Raw genomic sequence first — 25,970 nt, 5'->3', positions numbered from 1 at the left:
TTTAATTTGGCTACTAAGACATGGAAAAGTTTAAAAATAACAAAATATTTATCGGAAACTACTTTTATTACTAAGCATAAATAATTTTTTGTTTAGAAATTCAAATGTACGGCGAATAAAATGCGCGGTAATTTTACGGATTTACTTGTGAGTAGAGGGCGGTGTAACTTGACATATATTTGTAAACACACTTACCACGTGAGACTGGAAGCTAAATAAAAATAAACCTAGGTTAATTTAATAATTATTTTTATAAACAAAGATTAAAAAGAAGTTAAATCACTTGCTACAATAACTTTTGTCTCCATAGATTTAAAAAATGAATTATTTACTCATTTAAAAAGTAACATTAATTTTAAAAAACTATACACCATCAACATGTACGTATTCAAACCCTTTGTTTTGACTGAAATAAATAACAAAGACAGAATAAAACCATCAGCAAGAAGATGGCCAAATATTGTTAATAATGACAAGTATTTATATTTGTACTGCGGCACGACGCGGCTTGAGAATGATGACAAAGAAAAGGATCCGGGTGATGACTTTGATGATTCTGATGGTGAAGTAAGTGACGAAGAATCTTTCAGTACCGAGTACACAGTAAAATATCTCCAGGACATGTGGGAATTTAACTTGGCCACAGAGACTTGGAGATGTCTTCCTGACAGAAGTTATCCCAGTGATGACGAGAATATTATTGGAGTAGGACTGAATGAGTCGACGATTGTCGCGACCACGCAGGGGGTCAACAATGAGAACAATGTCTACGTTTATGATTTAATTGACAATACCAAGGACGTTAAAATCAAATTGATCCAAGAGTGGCCTAGTAGATTGTTCTGTTTCAATCTTATCAGTCATGAGAACTATTTTTATACTGTCGCGTACGGGGAGTATGGAATAAACGTCTTCAAATTAGACTATGGAACCGGAAGCTGGACGAGAATCGACCGTCAATGTCTGAATAGTTTTACTGAAGTTCTGCCATTCGGCGAATTCAATACTGCGTTTGATGGAAAAATTTTTGTTTTTATAGTCGACGACTGGCGGCAAGATCACAGGAAACCTATCAAGGTTTTTATTTGATTGATTTTGTTAATTAATTTAAAGATTATTCTATTTTGCGTGATTTTATTTGTAGAAAACGGTGGCTTTTGATTTAGAGAAGAGACAGTGGGAAGATATTGAGACCATTGGAGATGATGGGAAAAATTACCCGGAATTCAGGACTGGATTTAATTTGTGCCAGTATACGGACCCGGATACTGGAGAAGTAAATGTTATTCTCACTGGAGGTGTAGCAGATACTAAATACTATGATGATGTTTGGCGGCTTAATTTGCATACACTCCAGTGGACATGTTTGAATAAATTTGGGTCTGTTCTTCCAATACCGATTACTGATCACGCGGCAACTATTACTGATAATGGTAAATTGTATGTCTTTGGTGGGATAACGGGAACTCAAGATGATAAGGTTAATTTATTCATATATTTTTATATTGTTAATAAAATATATACTGCAAAAAATCAGAAGTGAATTTGAAGTAATTACGAATTTTATTTAAATTCAAATTCACTTCGTTACTCAGAGTTCCAGAGCTTTAAAAAAATCGCTGCGTATACGGAGTAAAAGGGGAGTGATTTTCACTGGGGATATTTACGTCAATGTATTTTTATTTTTCAGTTCATTAGAGTTGATGCTCTCTATTCAACCTGGCTGAGGATCCCAAGACTGACAGACATTTGCTGGGAAGCTGTAATTTATTACTACGGCGACCTGAGCACTAAATCAGACGAGGAATTTAAAAAAATGGGTTTGCCTCCGAAATTTGTAAAATCCATAATAGAATAAATAGTAATAGATCTATAAGTGCAAGAATACATATTTTTACAAGTACTATTAGAAAGTTTTTTCATAACGATGTAAATATTTTGTTGATAAATCAAGCTATATTTATTACGACTCTAAGTTACGGCTTTTTTGTTTATGATATATCAGTATGATATATTTAAGTATAATTACAATGTGGCGTATATAGAACATCACCTTAGAGACTTAGTTACAATTAATATTGAATTCAAATATGTATCAAAAGAATTATTTGCTTGACAAATAAATTTAATTTGAATAATTGGTAAATAATTAATAAAATTTTGTATGACTAATTACACTTGTCAGCTATTTTTATTGATAAACTTATCAATGACCTTTAATTATCTCTATTGTATGTCAAAATACTGTTTTTTTTCTAAATAATATTCAAAAACAAATGGCGCGAATTTTGAATTTTTAAAACCCCGCCGTTTTAATAGTCAGCGAACTTCACGTTTATTTATTGTAATCAATACGAGCCAGGATTAAAGTGTCAAAATGAATATATTTATGTGTATATATATATAAAAGTATATTAATAACAAATATAAATTGTAAAATGTATGTCTTCAAACCGTTTGTGTTAACGGAATGCGACAGTCCAAGTGAAACTAAACCGACACCCAGAACATTTCCGACGATATTTTGCAATGAAAAATATCTGTACTCATTCAGCGGATACAAGTACACTTTAAATAGGTACACTGCCACAGATTATGACGACGCGAGAATAATTAAAGAAATTTGGAAATTTAATTTGGCAACAAGGAAATGGAGCTGCTTACCAGAGCAGCGATTTTTACCCAGCAACAACGAAATAATTCTTGGCATGACATTTAAATCAGACAAACTTATCGTAATTTCGTGGAACAAGTGCCAGTCAAAAGGTTACCTGTACACGCACAATTTAAAAAATGAACATGAGGTAGAGAAAATGACCACCAAGGGCCCGCTGCCCAAGCGATTCTTCTCCCATAATTTTATAAGCCACGGGTCTTATTTGTATACTATCGGAAACGATCGTGGGTTGGGAGTCTTCAGAATAGACCCAGAGACTGGGATATGGGAAAAGTTGTCTCCAGAAAATGGTGATGACTTCCCTGGGTACTATGATGACATCGAGCTGGCATATGATGGCAAAAAAATTTATGTGATATTTGTAAAAATACGAGGGGAGAGATTCCGCGAGCTCAAGGTATCAATTAAAATTTAATCTTCACTTGATTAATTTAAAATAAATCATTTTACAGAGGACCTCTATTAGTTTATTTAAATTTTCTTACAGACAATACAGGCCTATGACATTGAACAGAATCGCTGGTATATCTTGGATACTACCGGAGATCTTGATAATGAGAAACCCTTTCCTGATATCAGGATTAATTTCGGAATCGCTCATATTGTAGATCTGGAAAGTAAAGACACGAATATTGTTATTTCTGGAGGAACGATGGACAAGAGAATTTATGATGACATTTGGCGACTGAGTTTGTCTACACTGCAGTGGACTTGTTTGAATAAATTCGGGTCCACTCTTCCTCAAGCTATTTGCGAACATGACGCGACCGCTTCCCTTGATGGCAAGATGTACATCTTCGGTGGAAGGATCAAGAAAAAAAATAACAGAGTAATTGATACTTTTTCTTTACTTATTCCATCATTCTATCATCAGTTGTATTAATAACACCTATATGTATTTTTTTTAGTTAAGTGAAATTAATAATCTTTACTCCACTTGGCTCCGGATACCAAAACTCACGGACATCTGCTGGGAAGCTGTTAATTTTTATTACAGAGATTTAAATACAAAAACAGATGAAGAATTGTTTGAACTCGGACTGCCCCTTAAATTCGTAAAGTCTAGATGCCATTGAATTTATTATTATTTTATATACAAAAATTAGGGGTGTGCGATAGTTTGAACTTACGAATTATTCATATCGAATCGAACTATTTGATTTAAACTCCGAATCGAATAATTCAAATTATTTGTAAGCTTACGAATAATTCAAAAGTTAGCAAATAATTTCTAAATTTTATTTTTAACGACTGGAAATTAGAATATTTTTTCTAATAATTCAAATTTTTAGCAGAGGTATTCTGACACAAATCTGTGAAAAAATTATTTTTAGTTACTTTAGAAAACTAAACTCTATTAAATAAAAGTTGAATACTTGAAGCTGATGAAAATTTTCACGATTCGAATCGAGTAGTTTGAAAAGTTACAAATAATTTAAAATTTCTCAGAAAAGTCGAAAATTGACGGATAATTACAAAATTTTCCAATTCGATTCGAATGATGCTGAAGTTTGTGGACGATCAACAATTTTCGAAATTTTTTATTCAACAGACCAAATACAAAAAAAAAAAAACTACAAAAATGCACATGTAGAAAATAAAAAAAACTAAACGTGCAATTTTTTTAAATATATTTTTTTTTTGATTTATCGTCTTAAAAAAAAAGAAAACAAAAACTATCAGACGTCGACTAACTTCAGTATTTTGAAAACACCCCTAGTAAAAACTCAACTATTTTGTAAGCATGAATTATTTAAATAGACTTTAAAAAATTATGAAAATAAAAAAAAATATATTTATTTTTATGGATTTTAATAAAATATTTATAACAAAAAATATGTCTGTTTTTATGTATAAACATAATTATAGTAATCAATAAAAAGTTTTTTAGTAAAAACACATTTAACATTTTGAAAAAGTAGCGAAATTTAAAATCCCACCCTGTAGATACTCGACTAACTTCATGTGTGTTATCATCATATGATCCACGTGCAGACAAGTGTTGGTATAAGAAAGTAAATAGTGAAAAATATATCGGAGAATTATATAGATTTTTAGAAATATAATGTACGTTTTCAAGCCGTTTGTTTTGACTGAATGTTCAAATCCATCAAGTGCAGCTAAACCGTCTCCTAGAACCTTCCCGACGATATTCACCGACGAGAAATATCTCTACTCATTTAGTGGTTATAAGTACATAGTAAACAGATTCACTATCACGGATTACGACAATCCGCGAATAATAAAAGAAATTTGGAAGTACAATTTGTCCACCGGAGTGTGGTCATGTTTGCCAGAGCAACGGTACTTGCCGACAAACAGCGAAATAATTCTCGGCATGACATTCAAGTCCGACAAATTAATCGTCGCTACTTGGAACGAGAACCAGTCAAAGGGTTACCTGTACACCCATCATCTCAAGGACGAAAATCGAGTGGTTAAAATAAAAGCCAAAGGACCGATACCTGAACGATCGATCATTCATAATTTTGTAAATCACGGCTCATATTTATATACTATTGGTAATAATCATAATTTAAGTGTCTACAGAATTGATCCGGAGACCGGGATATGGGAAAAGCTGTGCCCGGAAAACGGCAATGACTTTCCTGGGTACTATGAAGATGTCGAGCTGGCCTATGACGGGAAAAAGATCTACGTTTTGTTTGTAAAATTGTACGAAGAGAGAATCCGTGAGCTCAAGGTATCAGTTTATTTTTTATCTTCACTTGATAAATTTAAATTAAAGACAATTACTGTCAGAAAATGTCATTCGTCTTGTAATTAAACACGTGGAAAAATTTTATTTAAATTAAAATTTATTTAAATTAAAATTTTCAGACAATACAGGCCTATGACATTGAGCAAAACCGCTGGTACATTTTATCAACCACCGGAGATCCAGATAACGATAAACCTTTTCCTGATATCAGGACCAATTTCGGTAATTCTTTGTACGTTGATCCTGAAACCAAGGAAGTGAGTGTAATTATATCTGGAGGAAACATGAATCATACGATTTACAATGACATTTGGCGACTGAATCTCCGTACGCTTCAATGGACATGTTTGAATAAACTGGGATCCACTCTTCCACAAGCTATTTGTGAACATGATGCGCTGGTCTCACTCACTGGCAAGATGTATGTCTTTGGTGGACGGATTAAAAACACAAATGACAGAGTAATATTTTATTTATTAACTGCTGACTATTTTTTATGAGATTGAAATTACTTAATTAGTTAATTATTAATTTGGTTTTTTACAGTTGATTGAAGTTAATAATCTTTACTCTGCTTGGCTAAGGATACCGAAACTCGCAGACATATGTTGGGATGCTGTTAATTATTATTACAGAGACTTGAATACTAAGACAGATGAAGAATTATTTGAACTTGGACTACCTGTTAATTTCGTCAAGTCCAGATGCCAGTAAATTAATTATCATAATAGAAATAATAATAATAATAATAATAATAATAATAATAATAATACTCGTAATTATTTTTAAAAACAATTTTTATTTAAAGCAATTGTACAAAAGTAATTAATCAGTTATAATTATTTTATACATTTTCAGTTTTACATTTTTATATAAGTGTAGAAAAATTTTAAATCTTCACTTAATATAATAATAACAAAAAATTGTCCAATCTATTTAACATTCAAATTATTACTTTTTTCTGTGACGTTCCCGCCGATTTTATATTATTACAATAAGTCTTCGGTTACTCCGTTGGGAAAATTTTATCCAACGGAGAGACTAGATTTCATGAACTTCATCGTGGTCCAAAGACAAAACTCATTACCATGCGTGAGACTAGGGCCATGCGATGATTACCAGAGTAACCTGAGTGCGACAAACCCATTGGCTCCTTAAAAAACCTCCAAAATAATTATAATTTTTACAGCAGGAAGCAACGGGGGTCGGAGAGACTCCTCAGCAGCTGCCTGGTAATCAAAGTCATTAGTTGGTAATTTCCAGAATTTAAAACTTCTATTCTATTAAGCAAAAAATAGCAGTTCCATTTTTAATCCAATGGACACTCGATAAATCACTTGATAAGTTGACATCCATGATATTATTAGAGAAATTACCATTCTGATCAATCAAACCACGTTCGCAAGTCGATTTATAAAGTGGGCATGCATAAAAGTCATTTAACAATTTTTCTTCCTTGATTTTCGGTGTCAAACGAATGACATCAATGCAATATAATGATTGCTTCGGATTACTATCAACTAATTTCTTGTTAATTTCATCCCAACGCGCTCCCGATAAATACAAACTACAAAAATTCAAAATTTTATCATCCTGCGCAATCGAGTCTTGCGAAGTTAAAATTTCGAATCCGAAATCTAAATGACCAGTTGGTATTTCTAATTTTCTTGCAAACATGCATCCTGCCGCAGAAATTAATCTTTTGGGAAATTGAAACGCGCCGAGCCAAATTTCCGTACAATCTTCTTCTATAAATTTTTTGAAAAATTCAAAACGTCTGTTAAGATTTTTTATGAATTGCGGCAACGATTTTTTGTGATTTTCACTATTGGGAAAATGAAGCCACGAACAAGGAACAAGATTGTTAATTAATTTTGAATAATCTTCATTATTTAATAACGATTTGTTTATACACTTAATTGTCTCATTGTAAATTATAATTTCTTTGATGAAAACGGCATTCAAAAATTCTAAATCCCAGTTTTTTTCTCTCACTAGGACAATATCTAGCAACCCAGGGATTTTTTCTCGAATTTTTTCAATCACGTCATTCTGCAAAGTTTCATCATCGACTTGTTCGTTCAGTTGTAAAATACAGTCAAAAAACTCATTAATAATAAAAGTATCTCTTCTAATTTCTGCGTTCACATCAACGCCAAAAACTTCTGCGGGCGTGTAATTTTGTAATTTATTTATATGCTTAACAAAATCCTGATATTCACAACGATTTGGTATAATGTAATCCGTAAAAAATGAATAATTAACTTCATTTACAATTTTATCATTACAAAAGTCATCAAATATTGTAATTAAATATTTTTTGTCAAAATCATCTAAAATTTTACCCCCGTAATTACAATCACGTACAATGTACTTCAGTGCTTCGAAAGGTACATAGTCATTTTCGTTCAAAAATGTCTGCAATTGTTTTACAGAAATCGATAAATCGTAGTGACAAAAATCGTAATTTACATTCCAACCTTGTAATCTAAAGTAATTTCGTTCTCGTAACGTGGCGTGGAAGAACGAAAATGAGTAGATTAATTTTGAAAAAATTTTGTCTTTGCCAGGACATCCGTTAAAAAAATTTGTATTCAATGGATCGGAACTGTAAGAATTGATCAAAGTTTGTTTCAAATTTACTGGAGCGTCGTAAGTTATTTTAACAGCGTCTTGGAGAATATCTATTGGGAATCGATCAGTCGGGATACTTGACAACCAAAGCCGGAACTCGAGATCGGTATTCGTCGTATCTAATTTTTCGCGAATTTTTTCCAACTGCGGCATCCAATCTATCGCCAGATGACAGTTTTGTAAAAATATCCAGCCCCCGTTTCTCTGCGTTTCTGATATCAATTTTTCAACGCGACTTTCTTGATTCGCGCCTAGAGATACTGTAGTCAGTTTTGTCGAGTATCCAGATTTGGTTCCGAATTCTTTTATTAATTTCATAGGCTCCAAGTAGGAGGGCAAAATAAATATGAGAGGAATAAAATAACTTGATTCTAAGTATGATTGATATAAATTTATTGATGACTGCGTCACCAAAACTCCTTCTCCCACTGAAGAAATCAATTGCGATATTTTGACTACTGTTTTATCTGGCCGTATTATTTTAAAAATAATCAATTTTTGAAATTCTGTGCATTCTTTTTCCCAAGGAAATGGAAGTAAACTATTTTCAGGATTCCTCGAGTCGTAAAAAGCTTTCCAAGATGGCTGATTGTCTTGAATACTTTTTGGGAGATTTTTGAAAACCTCTAAAGTATTAGATAATTTTATTATTTCTTCCCACGATTTTTCGGGCAAGGAAAATATTTTCTTATCTTGAAAACCGTCAACATTCACTGGAGTTGATACAAAAAAATCGTATTCTTCTTTAGAAATTTGTTGGCTATCTTCCAGAATTTTCAAATAAAGTAAAAAAGAATAAACTAATTTATGTTTTTCAAAAAGCGCGGTTAGAACACTAGAGTGAAGAGTTTTCGTGAAAGATGTTTTCAAATATTCGATTCTTTTTTTAAGAACAACGCTTCTGTTTGAATTAGCAATTGATTTTATGAACAATTGTGTGAACCAACTGAGAGAGAATTTGTACATACAGTTCAAGTTCGGCAGAGCTGACAATGTGTTGTATAATGTTGCGCAGTAATACGTGAATTGGTAATAATTTGTGCGAAAACTGTCGATTTCATTTTTTGCCGCCAAAACGGCTTCTTCTTTTTCTTGAATTTGCACAGATAAATTTTTAGAAGAGTCTAGAACTTGTATGGCTGCTTCATCTTCTAGAATATTAACTGTAGAAGTAGAAAGAGTGGTCAAAATATTTTCTTCCTCTTCTTTGAGAACTTTCTTGTTAGAGGCACTTTGTATCAATAACAGATTGAATTTTTCCTGAAGCTCTGGCCGTTCTCGCGAGATCACGATATCTAGAAGACTTTCCTGAAGAGCATCATTGGGTAACAAAAAATTAATCACGGTAGTTTTACGGAAGACATAGGGATCAAAGTTTGGATTGTGAAGTCTCGTTGTCAAGTAGAGTCGAAAGTTTGAATTATAATTAATTACTTCATTATTTATTTCTTGATGTAGTTGATCATTTATTTTGTATATGTTCTGTGATAAAATACATTCGAGAGAAGCTATGAAGTCTTCTTCGATGTTTTCTAAAAGCACTGGCTGACCCAATTCAATGCTTTTCTGAATTTCGATCAAAAAATCTGTGGTGACTAATTTAAGAATTTTTATTTTGTTTTCTTTTTCCATTTCTCTGATCCAAAAATTTGCTTGATTCTGTGGGTCAATGAACAGACATGGCTGTAAAGAATTTTTTGCAATTACTGCATTTTCGACGGGAAAGCGATTTTTTGGCAGACCGTAGAAATGCCAATTGCTGACAGTAATTTCAGATTCCGCGACTTTGATAAAATTAAATTCACTTGAGCATGAAATTTTCAAATTTTCAATGTAACTCTTCCAGGCCCGTAAATTGTCATCACGGTAAGCTGGATGATAGGGGGCAAGATAAGCAATAATACCACACATCAAAAGCAAGTCTCCGGATAAATTGTCATAGTACATCTTGAGACAATCAGCCGCCGCCATCCACTTGTTCTTTTCACCTCCCAGACTTCTGATCAGAGCTTCCGCCTTCCTCAGCTTCACCTCGCAAACTTCAACCTCGTTTTCCAGCTCCAATTTTTTCGCCAACGTCGCTCTCAGGCTATCATTGAGTGCCGTCAATTTGTCGTTCAAAGCCGCCAAGGTTTTCTGTTTCTTTTTCAAAAATTCCTGGGCTTCATTGCACTCTCGTTCAGCAGTAGCTAATTTCTCTTTTTTCGGTGCCACCACCTTAGCAACCTCATCGTAAGACACCATCGCGCGTACCCACTTACAAAGTCCCTCAGCAGCACTGGAGGCTTTTGCGACAATATGCGGCATGAAACTTTTGTCAGTCATGTAAGTTTTTTTGACAACTTGCATCAGAGCCGCTGGTATATTGTCTTTTTCATAGTCTTTTAAATTCTGTAGAAAATTCATGTCACCTAGAACTCGTTTGCTAGGTCCCCAGAAATCCATAGACTTTCTACCAGTGATAGGATCAATTACTCGCTCGGCTGGGACTCCTAGCATTACGCAAACAGCAGCCATCACGAGTTTCACAGTGTCTGGTGGATTTTTCATAGCCTTTACCAAAGTTATATCAGTTGGTTTCAAAGTATTAAGAGCAGCGATCGCGTCTTCGAGAATGGGAATGGCCACTGCCAGTTCAGCTTCACACTCAGATTTCAATGTAGCTGCTACTTTAGCAGCTTTGTTAGCTATTTCTTCATCTCGCGTGACTTGGATGGTTGCATTTTCCACGCTGACATTTTCCGTTTCGATTTCCAGCATCGTTTCTTCAGTTTGTCGTGCTGACCACTCGAGTTGTGGCCGCAAAACAGTCAAGTTGGCTTTCATTTGAGTCACTTCCTGAGCTGCTAACTGTAACTTCTTCAAACCACCTAGATAACGTTCCTTGGACTCCATTAATTCTTGCTGTTTTTTGGCCATAAGTTTTGCAAAGAGCTTCATCATATGTATAAACGCCGAAGGACTTACGTGAGTCATTCGGCCCAATTCATTCCGGTATTTAACGCTAATCTGTTTAGACTCATCATACAAATATTTACCAGCAGTAATTATATTTTCTTTGACACTACTATCGATCTTTAGATCCTCGATGAACGCATGGCCGAGTTGAACGAACGCGTCGAGAGGCCAAGGCATGAAACAGTCGACGAAGCAGCAGTTTAATAAATTCGGAAATGACTTTAGTTGCTGACGTAAATTCTTATCAGACATATTGTAGTACAAAATGAAATGCAATTTTTCACGGCATTGATTGAAAAAATAGTCCATGACTTCTGTGGTTGCGATCTCAAGATTCCGATCACCTTTTTGTGCGGGCAGTCGAGCAATCTCGATGATACTCTGTCTCTCCTCGGCAGAAATCAAATCTGGAATCTCTCCGGTACTCATCAGACTGCTGATGTCTTCTAGATACTTATCCTGAACAAATCTACCGACTACAAAATACGTGGAATCTTTTCCACAGCCTCCAGAAGTTTTCAGAACCTTCTTCAAATCATTTCTCCATTTACTTAAGCTGTAATAAGGATTCACAATGAGTTCATGGAAATTCTGCTTTTCAATGAAGGCTGCCAATTGGGTTAGTGATTTTCTTCCAGAACCGCCGGTGCAAAGCATCAATAAATGGCCGCCGGGTATCGCTAAAACTCGGCAAACTCTTACCAAATGTGCCAATACATCGGATAAAATTAAAATATCCAACTTTTTATCAAACTTCTGATTGAATTCATTGAGATAGTAAACGACTTTATTTTTTAGTGCATCTTTGGATGTTATTTCTTCATATCTTCGGCTCGAAGGCTCTTTATCTGCGTCCATAAAATTAACAAAAATAAGGTTTTTGAAACTTCTACGAGTCAGTCGATCATTTTGTTTTGGCAAGTGGTCAAAAACTGACTCGAAAGTGTCTTTGAAATTATCTTTCACTGCTTCCTTGATCTTCAAAAATAACCAATCGCTGTCTTCTGTACTAGTAATTCGATCTCCAAAAATCCGAAGAGACTCATGAACCCACAATCTAATTAAAGTTATTTTAGTTTCCGCAGATTCTTTATGAATGAGACTGCACCCACTGACTACCTTTGAGATATCTCGGAGATTAAATTGATGCACTAGATCACCGGGTACAAATTTACGTTGCATTAAATGATTGTAGACATAAATAGTGGCATTTATCATACCATTAACGCTCCCAATAACGTCCGCGGAAAATTGATTTTTTTTTAAATTGAACAGCAGAGCGTTAGTGAATATTCGAAAAATATTTTCTTTGCTTGGAGAACGCATTGTATATAAATTGAAGTGTCTCAAAAACCGCGAACACAAATTTTGACGTTCATGTCTCAGCGTCAGTGCACACAAAAATATGACTTTATCGACAAATACTTTATCCGGTTTTTCTAAACTGTACCAGTAGCCGTGATCGATGTACTGTCTGATCAAATCCAGCAGAGAGTGTCCTGGATAATTTTCTCCAACGATTATGTTCAAATCATCAACGAAATTAATGCAGAATTTATTTTTCGGCGGTGAGTAATGCCCTTCTTTGATTTTATTAATTTTCAGTAGAAAAATTCGCTGAGCAGCTTGAGCTGTTATTGTTGATGAGAAATTGAAAGCATTTGTTAAATATTCTGTGTTGGATAATTTATTTTTTAGTAGTAATTTAATGCATGATGTTTTACCAGTAGATTGGTCGCCACTTATGACAAAAGGTATCCGATGGTTGATGTGATTTTTGAAAATATTTATATGCTTGATTATATCTACTGTCGGAACGACCGTAAATCCAAAGCCACATGTTTCTATATTGATGTTTTCAGTTTTCAAAATATCGCTCCATGTTTTCCAGAGCCCAGTGCCTTTGAATATGTATGTGTTGTCTTGAATCATCCCTTCGGTTGGCAAAGAAATTTCAAACTGTTTTATTTCCTCAGGACGGGGATACAAGTCATTATTAGTCCACATTGATAAGCAGAATTCATTGAAAGCTGATTGAGAGTCTGAAGTCAGGCAGCTTCCGACGCTCCAAACTATCGCGAGAATCAAAGCAACTTGAGACCAGATTCCAAAATGATCTTTTTCTGTTTCTTCTGAGTTTTCGATAGCGTCTTTCAGATACATGCCCACTAATTTCAATGTCGAGTGTATAATGTGGATTCTACTGACGTTGATAATAAATTTGCATGTCTGGTAAGCGAAATCCAGAAATGCGTCCAGAGACCAATCGAGCAGGGTCATAAAAAATGAGCTATGATTGCCTGGTAATTTTTGACTTAGAAGCCACGAAGTTGCGTGAGGTTTCCAGCCGACTGACTGAGGTTCCACGTAAACTATTCCACATCGTGATAAAGTAGCTGGAGATGCTTGCTCTAGATTATCAGTTTCAAAAATAATAGAAATTGATTTAGTTAACTGAATTTTTTCTCCTGAAGGAAGTAAGAGTATTTTATTGTCATCCAAAAGAGTACTCAAATTTTCCATCCACGCAGAATTAATCGGTCCGTCGAATATTAGCCATTTTCTTACCAATTCGTCATTCTTTATGTACTCACGAAGTAATGAACTACAGACTCCATCATTCCACTTCATGGTCTTATCATCCAAATGTCCAAAAAGATTGTCCAGAGTCATAGAATTCTGGTTTATTGAATTAATAACCACATCTACTCCAATTTCGTGATTTTCAATTTTCAAAAGTGCCAAACATTTTGCTAATGCACGCAGAATTGTCGTCTTTCCGCCGAGAGATTCACCGACGACTACGAAAGCATGTCTCATGTACATCATTTCGAAAATTTGGATTATCTTGAGCTGAAATATTTCATGAACATGGAGACCTTCTGCTTGAGCAACTTGGTTAAGGGCTTTCATCAAAGGATCGTAATTTGGCGATGGTAGTGAAGTAGGAAAAATGTCTTGGATAAATTTTTGGAAAATAATGATGTCTTTTTCTAACAACATGGGTAAAGTGACATCTATTAATGATCTAAGTATCAAAAAATCTTCACTTTCTTCTGGGAATTCAAATTTCAAACCAACAGCTGTCTTTATGATTGCATTGACTGCTCGATAACCGAAATCATATCGTCTACCAGGTGACAATTGATCCATGCAGAGTTGCAAAATCTGTTGGATTTTAGTAACCCGATTTTTTGGATTATCAAATCCAGCAGCAAACAAATTTATTTCACATACTTTATCAATATCCGACCGAGTAAATGCTACAGTCCGAAAGATTACTTTCAAATTGTCGGGTAAATTATTGTATGATAGTGGACACTGTCCTGGATTTAAAGTGATTGCTATAAATCCGCCGGGACGTAAAGGCAAATGGGTGCCTTCAAAATGAACGGATTCAACTTCAGAAGATATTATTTGAGAAATTGAATACATTTTATCTAATGCTGGTGATAAGATAGACAACGCTGAGGCATTTATGTCTTTGAAGCAAACCCACACCCCGCAGGCAATCAACCCCTTGAATATTTTATAGAGTCTATCAAAAGTGAGTTCTTTTGTGCAGTTTATCAAATGAAACTGCGTAGCTAGAGCTCGGGATAAACTTTTTATCGTCTGGACTTTTCCCGTTGCAGCGGAGCCGACGAGTGCGCCGAAAAAGTGGTGACGATCTGCTTCGAAAATACTGCGGTAGCATCTGTCAGTTAGGGGAGTATTGATAAGTGACGGATAGTCAGTAGTATAAAATTCATACCCGTAATGTTTTGATGCATTCACCATATGGACTTTGATATTTTCTTGCCAATAGAATCTCATTTGAACGATCCAATAGAAATCCGTTTCTTTGATTGTTTTAGTATCGATCAGTTGCTGGACTATTTCTTTTTGGTTACAGAAAATTGTGATAAGTGACATTAATATTAATCGTTGCTTTCTGCTCGCAAGATTTTTCAAATCTGCAATTGTGTTTGCGATTAAAATATTTTGGTCATCAAGTATTTGTTGTAATTTTGTAGGAGTGAAGTCGAAGAAGCATTTTTGAACATTTGAAGTCCAAAATAATTTTGCGAGACACTCAGTAATCATCGCAGGTGAATTCAATTTCGTCAGAGCCATCATGTCAATAGAAAATAAATTATTGACGATTTCTTGCCGTACTGAATCTGTTATTTTTGATTCAATAGACTGTAGCCAGTTTTCGGAACTAGATTCCTTTGGAACGCAGGAAATTTTTTCTTTCAAAAGTAACTCTTCTCTATGATCACTTAAAATTGACACGATTTCTTTACTTCTATTCAATTTAACATCTTTTATTCCTTGAAAACATTTCTGCATCAATAATTTTATTCTTTCAAAATTACTTTTGTTAAATAGTATCTCTATTATTTCATTATTGGACAAAAAGAAAAATCGCGGGAAAATTAATCTCACGCTATCCAAATGCCTAGAAATTGCTTCATTAATAATTTCAATTTTTTCCGCAGCTACCATCAACTCTTCATAATACTTCGTGGACTTTCCAATATTTTTGAAAGTGGGTCTGTCCAAAATACTGTCTCTGATCGTGTTTAATGTCTCACCAACTTCAAAGTACAAATCTGCCTTCAGAAGTTTGGTGTCCAACTGATTAGCAAAAATAGGCGACAGAAAAGAAGATTCGTCCTGAAGTTCATTCCACTTTTGAATGACATCTCGAACACGCATCAATGACTGATAAAAATCTACAACTGCTTCTGCAATCGGCTTGACAAAATACGAACCCTTCATCTCTTGGATCATCACCAAATGTTCCTCAAGTCGTATCTGAATTTCCTGATAATTAACAAAAATCAATTTATTATTAGCGTCACTTTCTATCACAAAACTGATCCCATCCCATTCGCAAGTCATCATTTCCAATTGTTTTTGCAATGACAACTCTTTATTCGCACTAATACTAATCACCTGATACTTATCAATATCTTTCATCAAATCTAGTGCGATTATTTTTCGTAAAGTTGTTCCAGCATTTGGAGTAAAGTCTTCGCCATAAATTGACGACATTTCAGTCCAGTGTCTACGAGCCAAAGCAGGATTACACATACAATTTACTAAAGGGACATATTGTTTGAATTCTTTTACATGTTCCAATGCTTGGAAGCACAATTTGAGCGGCGCTGGCTGTTGCATTGGATCTGGATCGTCAATGACACCCGAAAATCTGAACGGCTTACTGGAAGTCATGTCTTGTTTTATTTTCGTCTTCATTGATCTATTCAACTCCGTAAATTGCTCTAAATAATAAAATGTTATCCTGCTAACTTCTTCCGCATTTATGTACTCGAAAGGTCCGTCCATCCATACAGAATTGTGTCTTCTCCACTGATGTATCATTCGAATCAAAGAATAGAATGGCAAAATAATATCTTTCATTTCGTCAACTTTTGGAAAAGTAGTTTCGGGAAATTTGAACAATTTTTCTTCATTATTTATTGACAATATTTTTCCATCTACGTCTCGAATTTTTCTCACAAGAATTTCCAAATATTCAATGTATTCATGAACGCGTTTTGCATCATCCATATCGTCAAGAATAACGAATTCAGGAAGAATACTATCGACTTCAATGTTCAATAAATTTATTGTTTTTTGCAACTCGTCTTCTAACTCGCTCTTCATTGCTTCGCACAGCGTATTGCTTTGATTGAAAATTGATTCTATCAATGACAACCAGTTTATAGTTCTTTTATTCAGCTCAATGTGTTCTTCCCTCAAGCTCGTGATTTGCAGAAGCGCACTCAGCATTTCTACAGATTCAAAAATTTTATCTTCCAATTTTTCAACGGTAATTTTTGAAGCCATGCCCATGTTCTCCGTCAATTCAAAAAGTGCTTTTGTATTGTTTGGGACATCAAGAGCTTTGCGTTCCAGAATTTCAAACTCCTGACAAATAGACGTATTGAATTGCCAATGATATGACACCAGTTTATTTACCAAAATTCCATTTATTTCTGAAATTATCTCTTTCAAACTTTCTTTCGCTTTTAATTGACTCAAACGTCCTATTTCATAATGAACATACGAGTTCATCGCATTGGCTTTCTGCAAGTATTCATTGAAAACTCGTACTTTATCGCAGTAAAAATTGAAATCATTATTTTGCGAGACCAATTTAATGATATTCGCTCTTGTTTCCCGAGCACAAACGAAATTGAATTCGTCGTTAACTTTATTGAAGAATTTGCTTAGCGGCTCAAAGAGGTCAATAATTACGAGAGTCAATTGATCGTGGGATTTTTTTATAAACCAATCGGGAACTTTGACATCAATGTAATCTTCTTCAGGATTAGAATTGACGCTGCAGTTGAATGGCAACAAATTTCGGGCGATATTTTCGATGTCTGTGATAATTTGATGGTAAATTCTGCCCACTTCTTCCATTGACGGGTCAATCAATAGACGACCATCTTTACAAATAAGTTGAAAATTTATCTGCGGACAACTGCGAGTATCTTTTATTGTATTTATGATGTGTTCGATTGTTTGCATGATTGTGTACAAAATTTGCTGCACGAATAAATTAGTAAGGCAGCTCATAAACTGAGCTATTTTTTTTGCAGAAATATTTTTCAACATTTTTGGATTCGATACCGATTTTATCACTTCTTTGTAGTACTCGTGTTTTATTTTTAATGATCCACTTCTTATATTTTTTGCGACCATGTCACTGAAATCTGCTATTTCCAACAACCCGAGGCTTCGATAGTCAGCCAAATTTACAATAGTAGGAAGTAATGATGAGCGCGCGGTTACGATAACAAATTTAATTAAATTGTGAGATAGGAAATAATTTTTCATAAGAAATTCGCGGTTTTTTTCAAACAATAATTTTCTAGATTTGTCTGCGCTTTGGTACTCATTGATGGCAACTTCTGGCGGCTCTATTGAATCCTTTACGACGATGGATTCTATTGCGAAAGTTTGCATATCAGCAAGATAAATTTTTTTTACTTCGTGCAGCAAATTTTTTAGGAGTTGCGGATAGCGCAGACGGTATTGAGCTGATATCAGAGCTAAAATATTAACTTCCCATTGGGAAGATAGTCCGCTGACGGGAATTTCTTCCGCCCAATCTCGTAATTTTGTTATATAAAAAGACTTTGGCAACTTTGGTTTAAATACTGCTTCTTGTTGGTAATTTTTATTTTTTGCAGTCGATGTTTTGTTGCGTCTTCGTTCAGAAATGTATTTTTTAATAACATTTGTTTCTTCAATTAAATTTAATGAAGGTACTGGTATTAATTGTAGATCTGTTGGTTTGTAATCCGTAAAAATGTTAAAGTCGTTAGCTTCGTCGCCCATTACCACTGGAAAATATAAAAGCAAAATAGCAAATGATTAAAATTTTATTTTTGACAGCAAATTGTAGTTTTTATCTGAAATCAAATTAGATTTACATTCATATCAACCCATCTACTTATTCATGTAGACTCAGACCTAACATTTTTTTACAATTCGAATTTCAAAAGAATTTTGTGTTGTGAGCCGCTATGAGATGCTGTATTTTTGTGCCCATGGATGATCTAGAATAGATTTTCAATCGATCCCCGTAAAAACAAATAGATTTCATCTGTGCGCCTGAGAAGAGAAATTTCAAACTGAGTTGAGCATTCCCGCCACAAAGCCATCTATTTTTAAAATTCAAAACTACTTTGTACAATAACAGTTTCGACCTATCGACCCGACCCCCACTTTACTCCGGTCGATATTTTCCACTTCTACTTTATAACTCATATTTATTTTCAAACTAATTTATAATTCTAACCTAAAAATTCAAAGACGTAGAAAATTAAATTATTTAACTTCAAGAAAATAAAAACTGTTTGTTTATTCATTCCATGTTTTTTTTTATCTAATTTAAAAAATTATAATCAACAATGAGTAATATTTATATTTTAGAACCTCCGTCTACTGGCAAAGTGAGTAATTTTCCATAGTTAAGATTTTAAAAATTCAAATTTTAAATTATCTATTTAATTTTATTGATTCGTTAATTATTTTCCGAAGGTACTTTTGAAAACGAGTGTCGGCGATGTCGACATCGAACTCTGGACCAAAGAGGCACCGAAAGCCTGCAGGAATTTTATCCAACTTTGTATGGAAGGATATTACAATGGGACAATTTTCCACCGACTTGTCAAAGGTTTTATTGTCCAAGGAGGCGACCCTACTGGTACTGGTGAGGGTGGCGAAAGTATTTACGGTCATCCATTCAAAGTAATCTATTTAATAACTTTATTTTTTCGATCTAGTCATTGAAAACTGATGTATATTTTGCTATTTTCCAGGATGAGTTTCATACCCGGCTACGGTTCTGTCGCCGCGGGTTGGTCGCGATGGCCAACGCTGGCAAAGATGACAATGGCTCGCAATTTTTTATTACACTTGGAGCAACACCGGAGTTACAAAATAAACATACGATATTTGGTAAAGTTACTGGGGAAACGATTTATAATATTTTGAAATTAGAAGAAGCTGAAGTCGATCACGTAAATATTTTTATTTATTTATTTATTTATTTTTAAAACTGAAACCTTTAATTACTAAGAGCATTTTCAGACAGTGCCCCCCTCCCCTACTTTTTAAAAATATTCAAAAATTTAAATCTCAATTGAAAGGTCATGTTGCAATTTTACCGAGATATAGATTTAAAAAAGAAATACAGTTGACATCAGTTGGGAGTTACACGAAATTTGTAAAATAAATTTCACTTAAATCTTCATGCAAATTTTATAATTCGAATTTTCAAATTTTGTAGCCGAACATTTATTCAAAAAATTATTTTTTACTCCTAATTAATAACAACTGTAACTTTTTTTTTTAATTAATTAATAGAATTTGAATACGGGTATGACAGTCATAAGTTTTTGAAAATTTTTAAAAAGTGGCGGGCACTGTCTCAGAAAAGTTTCAACTGCCAGTTTTTATTTTCAAAATTTTCAGTTTCCTTTAATACATTACCTAATTTTTTAGGATGACAGGCCGACTTACCCACAAAAAATAATTAAAAGTGAAGTTTTATTGAATCCATTTAAAGATATTGTACCTAGAGTATTGAAAACTGTTGAAGATAAAACACCCAAAGAATCTAAACCCAAAGTATCTGGTGTCAAGTAAGTTCTTGATAAAAAAAAAAAACTCATTGTTTAAAATTATTAATAATTTTTTTTTTTTTTTACTGAAGGAATTTTAAATTACTATCTTTTGGCGAAGAAGCTGAAGAAGATGAAGAAGAATTCACTGTTTTAAATAAACAATTCGGTGGAAAAAGTAAATCCGCTCATGACCATTTGGATGATCCGAAGCTGAGTTCTTCTGTTACGGTCGAACCAGCAGGACCGCCGAGTAAAAAGAAGAAAGAAGATCGCAGCAGCGATTGGGAGAGTAGTGACGGTGAAGTTAATGAAGAAGATCGTACTAAAGCTAAAGAGAAAGCCCAGTAATTATTTTTATTGTTTATTTTTTTTATGTTGAATAATTGGTTTATTTTTTTTTTTTAATTGACTGGTTTTTTATTTTTTTATAGAGAAATGAAAAAGAGGATCATAGAAAAGTTAAAGGAAAAAAAAGAAGAAAAAAAATTGAGTGATAAAAAGAAGAAAGAAATAAGTTATGAAGAAGCTGATAAAGAGTCCAGTGAAGAAGAATATTATCTAGGGAAAGAACGTTTTGATGAACGTAAAAAACAAGCGTACGTATTTTTTTTTTTTAGTAATTAATTAATCAATTAATTAGTATGAAGTTTTTTTGTCGATTATTGATTTAAAAATAATAAAAGTATTTATTTACAGAGATGCTATCAAAAAAGAAATAAGAGACTTAAAACGCGGAGTGCAGCGTGAAAAAAAAGATAAAGAGACTAAAGAGCAAGAAAAGTTAGCCGAGGAAGTAAAGAAAGCGAACAAAGGAAAATTAATTGAAGAATTTGTTGAAATTCCAAAGTACAAAGAAGCTTCGAAAAAAATTTCATTGAAAGGAGCGTCGCGGGACAGTTTTACCGTTCAAATGTTGAACAAATTCCGTAATAAGTTACATACTGTCAAGGAATCGACATCCGATGGTAGCACTAGTGATAGCAAAACGACCAAACCCTCTAGAGTTGACGATGACGATGATGATGATGAGTCATGGATGACCCAGACCTTGGTCTGCGAGGACAAGAATCCGACTCTAGCCAAAGACGCCAACACCAAAAATGACGACTGGTTTGAAATTTACGACCCGCGTAACCCGTTGAACAAACGCAGAAGAGGTGAAAATTCCGATGGGAAAAAGAGCCAAGGGCGTCATCACTATCGAATATAATTATTATATTTTTTTATTTAATGACCGCTTGTATATTTGTGAATATATATAGTAAACTTTCTGCTAGTATTTAAAATTAAATAAAATTTTTTTATTCAAATTAATGAAGAGAATTTGTTTTTCTATTTTAAACCCGGGAGTCAAAAATTCTTATTATCAGACATAATTCTAATTCATAACTCCCGGAAGGAAAATAAATTACTACCAAATTGCTATTGTAAAAAAAAAATTGAATAGTTTAATTCGGCGGCAGTACTCTCTATGTAAAAGCCAATTAAGTAATACAATAAAATTATAATCGAGATAAATTATTTAATAGCAAAGAGGCTCTAAGATCCATGGTACACATGATAAATTGATAAGGTACCGATATATAAAGAGACATTAAACAAATTAAATAAAAGATAGACGCGCATTAAATCCGACAGTCAGTACGTTGACAGCAACTGTGCGGATCATATTTATTTATATTTTTCTCAACACAATCAAGTACCCAGTACATTAAAAATAATAATAAGAACACTTGTTACTTTAAAAAATAGTAGATAAAAAAAATAAAGCTACTAATTTATATATTTTTTGAATGATAATTTATTGTACTATATTGGTTTTATCATATCGTTGAGTCATCGATTGATATCACAGCTCATTTGAATTCTAATGATACATGTCTTTGTATGATGTCTCAACTTCTGGGCACACGGCCAGAAGAATAAATTAATAACGCACTTGCTTATATAATTATTATTATTTATACTCATATTTATAAACAATTGTGAAAACTTACACGCGTATAATTTTTCATATTTATTAAGACTGTGATTTTTTATTGGGTTTTATTTGTTGTTTAAATATTTCCGAGTGAATCAGGTGATTTTAAGTGATAAAAATGTCAACAGTTCCATTAAAGTTAGACATGTACGGTAAGAAAACATTTATTTTAATTATTAATTATTTATTTTTTATTAATAAAAAAATTTTAATTATTTTGTGATTTTTTTTTATCAAACTATTAGTTAATTATTTTTCTTATGATTATTTAAATAAAAATAATAAAATTGATAAGATAACATTTGACATTCAAAAAAATATTTATATAAGTAATTAATATTTAATTAGTGTTAATTTTAATGTTTGTTCGTGAAAATGAAATAATTAATTTAGTGAGTATTTAAATAATCGCGAATAAATGAATTATTTATATGGAATTTAATTAGAATTAAATTGTCAGCAGAAAATTTTCCGCTGCAGTTTTTTTTTAATCGCGTCTAGATGTCTGGATGTATATCTTTTATCGTAAGATATGAGAAGTAATAAGCGGAGTATAAATATAATTGATTATTTATCTAGATGAAGATTCACGACCCCGGGACTGGGACCCGAAGAAAACGGAATGTCGGGGTCCGTTGAAAATCGCACGTTTATGTATCTTAGGTATTTTTCTACCCGCGGTTTTGGTCGCGGGTCCGATTTATTTACGTTACCGCGTGTATTCTGAACAATTGTACCCGCTTGCTGCATCCGATCAGCGGTTGATTGACGCACGTGTCTCGACTACTTGGTGTCAGGTGGGTTTTTAAATAATTTCATTGTTAAACTGATAAATTAATGTCTGATTACTGTACAGAAAAATCTATACGCTGTGAAAAATTAGGAGTGATTATAGATTTCAATTAACTCCGGTCACTTGGAGTTTGAAAAATAATCCCCATACGGAGTAAAGGAGGAGTTTATTTTTCCTTGGGTTTAATTTAACTCCAGATTCACTCCGCTAATTATTTACAGTGGAATTTTTCTCAGTGTATATTTTAAATTTAAAAATAAAATTGTTTAATTTATCGAATAAAAAATTCCGCTCCATAAATTAGCTGATATGATTATTAATTATTATTTATTATTTTATATAAATTTATAGAGACAAGTTGTTAAAGTAAATACGACATTCAATGCATATTTGATTAACGGTGAACCCAAGATCAAAGTTGAAACGACACCAGTCTCTATGACGAGACATTTGGTATTGGAAGATGATATGAAAGAATACTGGGGCTTTTATCTATTGCGTGGGAGCAGTGTCACTGTTTCTACTTGTGTAAGGTATTTTATTTAGCTAATTAATTAATTTTTTTAACTCGTGAAAAATCATTTAAATCAACGCTCACTCGGAGTAGAATTTATTTTTAATATCAACTCCGATTCGGAGTCAATACGGATTTAAATAAAATCCAGTTTACTCCGGAGCCACGAACGAAATTAACGAAGGCTGTAATTAATTAATTAAAAATTAAATTGATAAGAATTATAATAAAAAATAAATGACTTTGCTGATTGATAATTATTTTAGATGGCCCGGAGCATCACTGACAATAATTCGCGGTCATAAACACTTACATGAGTGCGCATTTATCGGTGACAATAGTAGTGAAGAGTTGGAAGAGTTATTAGAGATAGCTGAGGAAAAAGGAATATTAAACGGCACCGGCTTATCGCAGCTTAAAAAAGTAAGATTTAGTGTTTAATCCATCTCATAAATTACTCGAGATAACACAAACTATTTTATCTTCTAATTACGTAGATAGCGAGAACTATTTTCATGATGTTTTTCTACTTGATATCTTGTGTAATTCTTTTTAGGATGCTCGGAGTAATTTACCAAAAAATATGAAACGCGTGCAGCCGGGGGTCCAGTTCCATCACCAAGAAAATACACTATACAGTGCGACGAATAACGCAAATCATTACAACAGTCATGAACTCGACGCTCCGGCGATGCGGGAAATTTTGAAAAATCTTTTTGCCAAAACTTTGGAGACCAAAAATAAACAGAAGTCTAATCCGCATCATCACTACGAAGGAGTTTATAGAGATAATGTTAATATTGACAGACCTCCAGTTAGTTTTGACAATTTTTCGTGGATTTCCGAGCAACTAAAGTCTTTGGAGAAGATAACAGAGAGACCAGAGTTGGAAAATTTTGAAACTACGACGGAGTTACTGGAAACCGCAGATGAATTGATAGAGAAAAATGTAAATAAAGTAAATGGTGAAGAGCAAACTTCGATGGAAGTTTTTAAAGACATTTTAGAAAAAATAAATTCACTAGGTGACCGCGGGAAAAGTATCATTGGCAAACTGATAACGACATTGGATGAGTCGAAAAATAAAACACATGACTGGAGCAAAGTTTTGCACAACGCGATTCAAAATTCAACGATAAATCCCGCGGTGAAAAAACGTCTCAAGCGGCAACTGGTCTTGTCTTCCCCATTGCAAGAGGCTCTGAATGCTGAAGACGACGCTGAAGACGCGGCAGTTGAAGAAGAAGACTTGAATCCTGACGGAATCGCCGAAGACCGGGGTTCAGTAAATGAGTCGACGTTAAACGACCGCAGCAATTCCGAATTCTGGAGCTCCTTCAGCAGCTCCGAGGAACGTTTACTAGACTGCAAAGGACTGATCCTAAATCTCCCCTTGACTCCCCATCATTTCTGTTCTCCAAAATACGAGAGCCAGCACTCAGCAGCGTCGATGGCTAACGCCGTTACCTATCGCGTTCCCATTGACGGCTACTACTTTTTCGTCTTCAACTCTGAAAACGAAGTGCAGTCTAATTACATTCGCATACAATTTGATTTGCTGAAGACGGCCTACAATACTTCCCAGCCGATTTTCGAGTGTAAAAATTCGACTCAGGAGTGCGCGTTGCCGTTCAATTTCTTCAGTTGGGAACGGACCGTTTTGGAACTTCCCGTTACGAGCAATGATTCTCAGTGGAATGAAGAATACGTCGTCGTATCTCAGTGCGAGCCACGTACTGCTATCTATCTTGTTTGCATGATAACAGTACCACTACTTATTCTTTTATTTGCATTTCATTAATTCTATAAATAACTAAAAAAAAAAAAAAAAAAAAAAAAAAAAAAAATTCTTGGAGTCAGATGAAAAACGGGGAAAAGTTTACAACAAAAGACTAGATATCAGTATTTTACTCTCATTTTGTTATCAATACCTCAAAGGCGCGTGATAATTAATATTGTAAATAAATAATGATAATAATATTAATAATAATAATAATGATAGTGATAATGTACCTGTAAGACTGTTAAGCTGTGTTAAGTTTATTGTTTTTGATTCTTAAAAAAATAATAATGATAAGAAGAATAAGGAGAAGAATTAATTGTTACGGTATTTTAAATTCACAGGAATCACTTAAGCAAAAGTTGTGATTTCTTAATTCATAAATCTTAATTACTTAAATTTAATAACCTTTTTTAAGTATCAAGGATAACAGTTTTTGTGTTTAATTAATATCCGTGCTGGAGGTGAATCCGTTTCGTTTAATCCATAATATTTATATTTCGCTGGCAACGCTCAACCCCCGAACCACCAACTGAACTGTACTTCGCTTTACTACAGTAATAATAACAACTGTAGACCCTACAGATACATTTGACCTCCTGATACTGTATATATATTATACACCAATGCAATAATCACGTCGTATATATATGTATATATATATATATATATATATATATATATATATATATATATATATATATATAGATGTAGATGTAGTTATTACTGTAGATGTAGGTCCATAGCAAGTGAAAGATCGAAGGGCGGAGCATCCCT

At 33.6% G+C, this 25,970-nt stretch overlaps 5 protein-coding genes across 6 annotated transcripts; 4 read left to right on the top strand and 1 right to left on the bottom strand.

The window, feature by feature from the left end:
* The first annotated feature begins 178 nt into the window (after nt 1–178).
* On the top strand, nt 179–2,134 carry LOC103579117 (kelch domain-containing protein 10 homolog). Of its 2 annotated transcripts, none has more exons than XM_008560455.2 (3): nt 179–1,077; nt 1,145–1,480; nt 1,691–2,134. In XM_008560455.2, exons 1-3 carry the CDS (start codon nt 379–381, stop codon nt 1,856–1,858), a joined length of 1,203 nt encoding a protein of 400 aa, XP_008558677.1. In that variant the 5' UTR covers nt 179–378; the 3' UTR covers nt 1,859–2,134. The 2 variants fall into 2 exon arrangements, with proteins under 2 accessions (XP_008558677.1, XP_008558751.1); XM_008560529.2 differs by having other exon boundaries at nt 1,145–1,433; nt 1,691–1,779.
* A 223-nt stretch (nt 2,135–2,357) lies between these two features.
* LOC103569366 (kelch domain-containing protein 10 homolog) lies at nt 2,358–4,424 on the top strand. The gene is made up of 3 exons (XM_008546649.3): nt 2,358–3,074; nt 3,165–3,506; nt 3,586–4,424. Exons 1-3 carry the CDS (start codon nt 2,439–2,441, stop codon nt 3,751–3,753), a joined length of 1,146 nt encoding a protein of 381 aa, XP_008544871.1. The 5' UTR covers nt 2,358–2,438; the 3' UTR covers nt 3,754–4,424.
* Nucleotides 4,425–4,661: 237 nt separating this feature from the next.
* On the top strand, nt 4,662–6,163 carry LOC103569385 (kelch domain-containing protein 10 homolog). The gene is made up of 3 exons (XM_008546672.2): nt 4,662–5,381; nt 5,519–5,860; nt 5,946–6,163. Exons 1-3 carry the CDS (start codon nt 4,743–4,745, stop codon nt 6,111–6,113), a joined length of 1,149 nt encoding a protein of 382 aa, XP_008544894.1. The 5' UTR covers nt 4,662–4,742; the 3' UTR covers nt 6,114–6,163.
* Nucleotides 6,164–6,674: 511 nt separating this feature from the next.
* On the bottom strand, nt 6,675–17,832 carry LOC103570232 (dynein axonemal heavy chain 7-like). Its single transcript, XM_053737865.1, has 2 exons — nt 7,226–17,832; nt 6,675–7,147 (listed from the first exon to the last, which is right to left on the bottom strand). The coding sequence occupies exons 1-2, from the start codon at nt 17,826–17,828 to the stop codon at nt 6,675–6,677; spliced, it is 11,076 nt and encodes a 3,691-aa protein (XP_053593840.1). The 5' UTR covers nt 17,829–17,832.
* Nucleotides 17,833–18,749: 917 nt separating this feature from the next.
* Nucleotides 18,750–25,970, top strand: LOC103569396 (uncharacterized). The gene is made up of 11 exons (XM_008546681.3): nt 18,750–18,949; nt 19,038–19,247; nt 19,319–19,519; nt 20,004–20,143; nt 20,215–20,469; nt 20,557–20,721; nt 20,822–21,315; nt 22,686–22,903; nt 23,251–23,432; nt 23,680–23,836; nt 23,970–25,970. The coding sequence occupies exons 1-11, from the start codon at nt 18,908–18,910 to the stop codon at nt 25,212–25,214; spliced, it is 3,309 nt and encodes a 1,102-aa protein (XP_008544903.1). The 5' UTR covers nt 18,750–18,907; the 3' UTR covers nt 25,215–25,970.

Source organism: Microplitis demolitor, chromosome 1 (genome assembly GCF_026212275.2).
Source record: "Microplitis demolitor isolate Queensland-Clemson2020A chromosome 1, iyMicDemo2.1a, whole genome shotgun sequence".
In the NCBI taxonomy this organism is placed as follows: domain Eukaryota; kingdom Metazoa; phylum Arthropoda; class Insecta; order Hymenoptera; family Braconidae; genus Microplitis; species Microplitis demolitor.
The sequence above is the reverse complement of the archived record's forward strand: the minus strand, read 5'-3'. Positions and strand labels throughout refer to the sequence as shown.

Excerpts from the sequence above, each read along its gene's own strand:
- LOC103579117 (XM_008560455.2), top strand. The coding sequence starts at position 379 with ATGTACGTATTCAAACCCTTTGTTTTGACTGAAATAAATAACAAAGAC. Across the intron at positions 1,078-1,144 it reads ATCACAGGAAACCTATCAAG|AAAACGGTGGCTTTTGATTT; the intron begins GTTTTTATTTGA and ends TTTTATTTGTAG. Across the intron at positions 1,481-1,690 it reads CGGGAACTCAAGATGATAAG|TTCATTAGAGTTGATGCTCT; the intron begins GTTAATTTATTC and ends TTTATTTTTCAG.
- LOC103569366 (XM_008546649.3), top strand. The coding sequence starts at position 2,439 with ATGTATGTCTTCAAACCGTTTGTGTTAACGGAATGCGACAGTCCAAGT. Across the intron at positions 3,075-3,164 it reads AGAGATTCCGCGAGCTCAAG|ACAATACAGGCCTATGACAT; the intron begins GTATCAATTAAA and ends ATTTTCTTACAG. Across the intron at positions 3,507-3,585 it reads TCAAGAAAAAAAATAACAGA|TTAAGTGAAATTAATAATCT; the intron begins GTAATTGATACT and ends TATTTTTTTTAG.
- LOC103569385 (XM_008546672.2), top strand. The coding sequence starts at position 4,743 with ATGTACGTTTTCAAGCCGTTTGTTTTGACTGAATGTTCAAATCCATCA. Across the intron at positions 5,382-5,518 it reads AGAGAATCCGTGAGCTCAAG|ACAATACAGGCCTATGACAT; the intron begins GTATCAGTTTAT and ends TAAAATTTTCAG. Across the intron at positions 5,861-5,945 it reads TTAAAAACACAAATGACAGA|TTGATTGAAGTTAATAATCT; the intron begins GTAATATTTTAT and ends GGTTTTTTACAG.
- LOC103570232 (XM_053737865.1), bottom strand. The coding sequence starts at position 17,828 with ATGAAAAATTATTTCCTATCTCACAATTTAATTAAATTTGTTATCGTA. Across the intron at positions 7,148-7,225 it reads GTGGCTTCATTTTCCCAATA|AAGAAGATTGTACGGAAATT; the intron begins GTGAAAATCACA and ends AAAAATTTATAG.
- LOC103569396 (XM_008546681.3), top strand. The coding sequence starts at position 18,908 with ATGAGTAATATTTATATTTTAGAACCTCCGTCTACTGGCAAA. Across the intron at positions 20,470-20,556 it reads AAAGCTAAAGAGAAAGCCCA|AGAAATGAAAAAGAGGATCA; the intron begins GTAATTATTTTT and ends ATTTTTTTATAG. Across the intron at positions 22,904-23,250 it reads TCTCGACTACTTGGTGTCAG|AGACAAGTTGTTAAAGTAAA; the intron begins GTGGGTTTTTAA and ends ATAAATTTATAG.